The sequence below is a fragment of the Carlito syrichta genome, unplaced genomic scaffold, assembly GCF_000164805.1.
Source record: "Carlito syrichta isolate Samal-C Ts95f unplaced genomic scaffold, Tarsius_syrichta-2.0.1 Scaffold95875, whole genome shotgun sequence".
In the NCBI taxonomy this organism is placed as follows: domain Eukaryota; kingdom Metazoa; phylum Chordata; class Mammalia; order Primates; family Tarsiidae; genus Carlito; species Carlito syrichta.
Genome location: NW_007039971.1, coordinates 1 through 2,749, shown reverse-complemented (window position 1 = coordinate 2,749; position 2,749 = coordinate 1). Strand labels below are relative to the sequence as shown.

The 2,749-nt window shown below is 62.4% G+C and overlaps 1 protein-coding gene across 1 annotated transcript; it reads right to left on the bottom strand.

Annotated features, from left to right (window-relative positions):
- Positions 1-952: 952 nt before the first annotated feature.
- AP5B1 (adaptor related protein complex 5 beta 1 subunit) lies at positions 953-2,745 on the bottom strand (the record flags this gene model as incomplete). The annotated part of the gene is made up of 1 exon (XM_008062274.1): positions 953-2,745. A coding segment is annotated over one exon (1,743 nt), but the record flags the coding sequence as incomplete, so codon positions are not given.
- Between the last annotated feature and the right edge of the window lie 4 nt (positions 2,746-2,749).

The window sequence follows — 2,749 nt, the reverse complement described above, 5'->3', positions numbered from 1 at the left end:
CATCATACACATTTGGAAAAAACTAGGGAAACTAGTTCTTATCTGGAAGATCCTTAAGTACAGCACTGATTGGGGTCCTCAGGGGCTGAGGAGAGCAAAAGCCAGTTTAGTTTTAGCCTCGATCCAGTGGCCCCTCGCGGCCCCCAAACCTCCCAGCAGGCCCTCCCAGAGATGGCTTCAATCTGCACACTTTGGGAAGCCTCTCTCCCTCAGGTAGGGGCCACTTGGCCACATGTCACTATTTCTGGCTGTCATTCCATCATCCCTGCCTGAGCTCCCTGGGACAGGGACCCTGCAAACCTTGGGAGTTGAAAAGCACTGGCCCACGGGTCAGGAGAGCTATATCCTGGCTCCAGCCTCCTTCCTAGAGTTGCCGGGTAGCCTTGGGCAAGGCCAGATCCTCTCTGAGAGGTGGAATGTTTTTCCTTCTGCCTCCTGGACAGGAATCCTGGCGAATCCTAGTATATCGGGGGCAGGAAGGAACTACGTGGCCCTGTGGTTTGGTCTGGAAGCTTTCTTGGGGCCTATGACCCTGCTATGGTTGAATGTCCATCCCTTCCCAAACTCATGTTGAAACTTGCCATTGTAACAGTATTAGGAATTGACACCTTTCAGAGGCGATGAGGCCATGATGGCTCACGGACGGATTAAGGCTGTCATCACAGAGTGGGATCGTTCAGTCCATGCTTGCCCTTCTGCCACGGGATGACGCAGAAGGCCCTCGCCGGATGCTGGCTCCTTGATCTTGGACTTCCCACCTCCAGACCCGTGAGTCAATGCATCTGTTTGGTATAACTGATCCAGTCTCAGGTGTCCTAGTACGGCAGCGAAATCAGACTAAGATCCCCACTTATAAGCCTGCTCCCAACCAGGGCCCCAGAGAAAACAAGCTGGTGAGGGTTGTTGGCGAATGTAGGATTTTTGGTGTCCTGGCCCTGGCCCACCCCTCGTAGGCAATCCCCCCAAGGACCACAGTCCTGTCCCCACCCGGCCTCCCCAGGCTCAGACAGTGGCTGACAGCCCACGGAGGTAGTCCCCTGCCAGGGGCAGCACGGCCCAGTCATCGGTCCGCAGGGCCACAGGTACTCCGTCCGTCTGGGCTGCCTCCAACCGCAGCAGAAGCTTCGAGTCTGGGGGCAGGCGGATTGCTACGTGGTAGCTGGTGGGGGGCTGAGACGCCACCACAAAGGGCTCCAAGTGGCAGGACACCAAAGCCTCCAGCCCCTGCAGCCCAAGTGGACACCACACACGACTCTCAGCTCCCTTTGGCAGGCAGGAGTCCCAGAGCTCCTCAAAGAAGCCCGGTCCGGCCCCCTCTAGGGGCTGGGGAAAAGGCAGAAAGAGGTTGGAGAAGTTCACGAACAGGGGTGGCAGGTGGGCATGGCACGTGAGGCCGGCGGGTGTAGTGTAGAGGGCGTGAACATCCAGCCACGCGGGGGCCGGGCGTCGGGGCTGGAGTGGCAGGAGCAGTGGGCGGGCAGGGCGACCCGGGCACAGGCAGGGTAGGTGCACAGCCTCCATGGGTGCATACAGCTGTCCTTCCACGCGGAAGCGAAGTTCCAGAGAATACACTGGCTCCAGCGGCTCCACCTGGAGCTGCAGCACGGGGAGTGGGCCCTTGACCCCGCGGGGCCCCACGCTCAGCCTCATGGGGGCTGGGGCCTCCTGCACCATCAGCGATGCCACAAAGCCCTGGTTCTCGGCTACCAGTGAAGAGGCCAGCGCAGGTGCCGCCAGAGAGGGGCCTAGGGCCACGCCCAACTTGGGCCTTGCCAAGTGGGCCAGGAGGATGTAGTAGAGGCGAGCGTGGTCCCGCCCATCAGGGTCCTCCAGCTGCCTGACCAGTGCCTGCAGCAAGTCCGCCAGGCCGCCGCCTCCACCTGCCCGCAGCAGGGCCCGGCAGACTCGAAGCAGGGCCTGCTGTAGATCCCAGCCCGTGCAGTGGGCCGCTGCAGCCTGCAGAAAACTGAGGGTGGCGCTCTGGGCATCCCCATCTGCCACCTTCGCCACTATCTGTAGGTGCCAGCGAAGAGCTTCATCCCTGCCTGGCCTGGATACCACCTCCTGCCGCAAGGCCACCCTCAGGGGCTCCCCCAGCTCGGGGCCCACCCGATCCAAGAGATCCACAAAGTGGGGGGCCAGCACAGGCCGGGCTCGGTACAGCTGGGCCAGCCCCTGGATCAAGGGGGTCAGCACTGCAGGCTGCCCAGCTAGGCAGTGGGCAACCAGGTATGAGGCCTGGAAGCAGAGAGTGGCCAAGGCCTGGGGGCTCCCGGCCAGGGCTGCCCTCTGGCGCAATCCAGCCAGTAGCTCCTCCAAATACTGCCGTGGGCTGGGAACCTGGCCTTTCTCCTCCTCTTCCTTGTCTTCCATACAGAGCAGGCACAGCAAATACAGGCGGGCCAGGAGGGACATTGGATCATGCAGGAGACTGGGCAGGAGGCCTTGGCACAGCTGGGGTCTGAGCAGCAGCGGGGCGGCCTCCTCGCCTTCGGGGCCCAGCGGCCAGTTCTCAGGGAAGCTCAGGAGGCAGTGCAGGTGAAAGAGGTGGGTGGGCGTAGGCAGAGCTGGGTGCTGGGCGGCCAGGGTGAGCCGTCGGAGCAGCAGGGCTTCATCCTGGGCCGTGAACAGCGCCTCCCCGAAGGCCGCCTTGAGCGCAAGCACGGCATGCAGCAGTGTCAGCTGTGCGGTGCCCAGCAGCCGCACCAGCTGAGGCTTGAAGAGCGCTGGGGGCTGTCCCTGCAGCCCC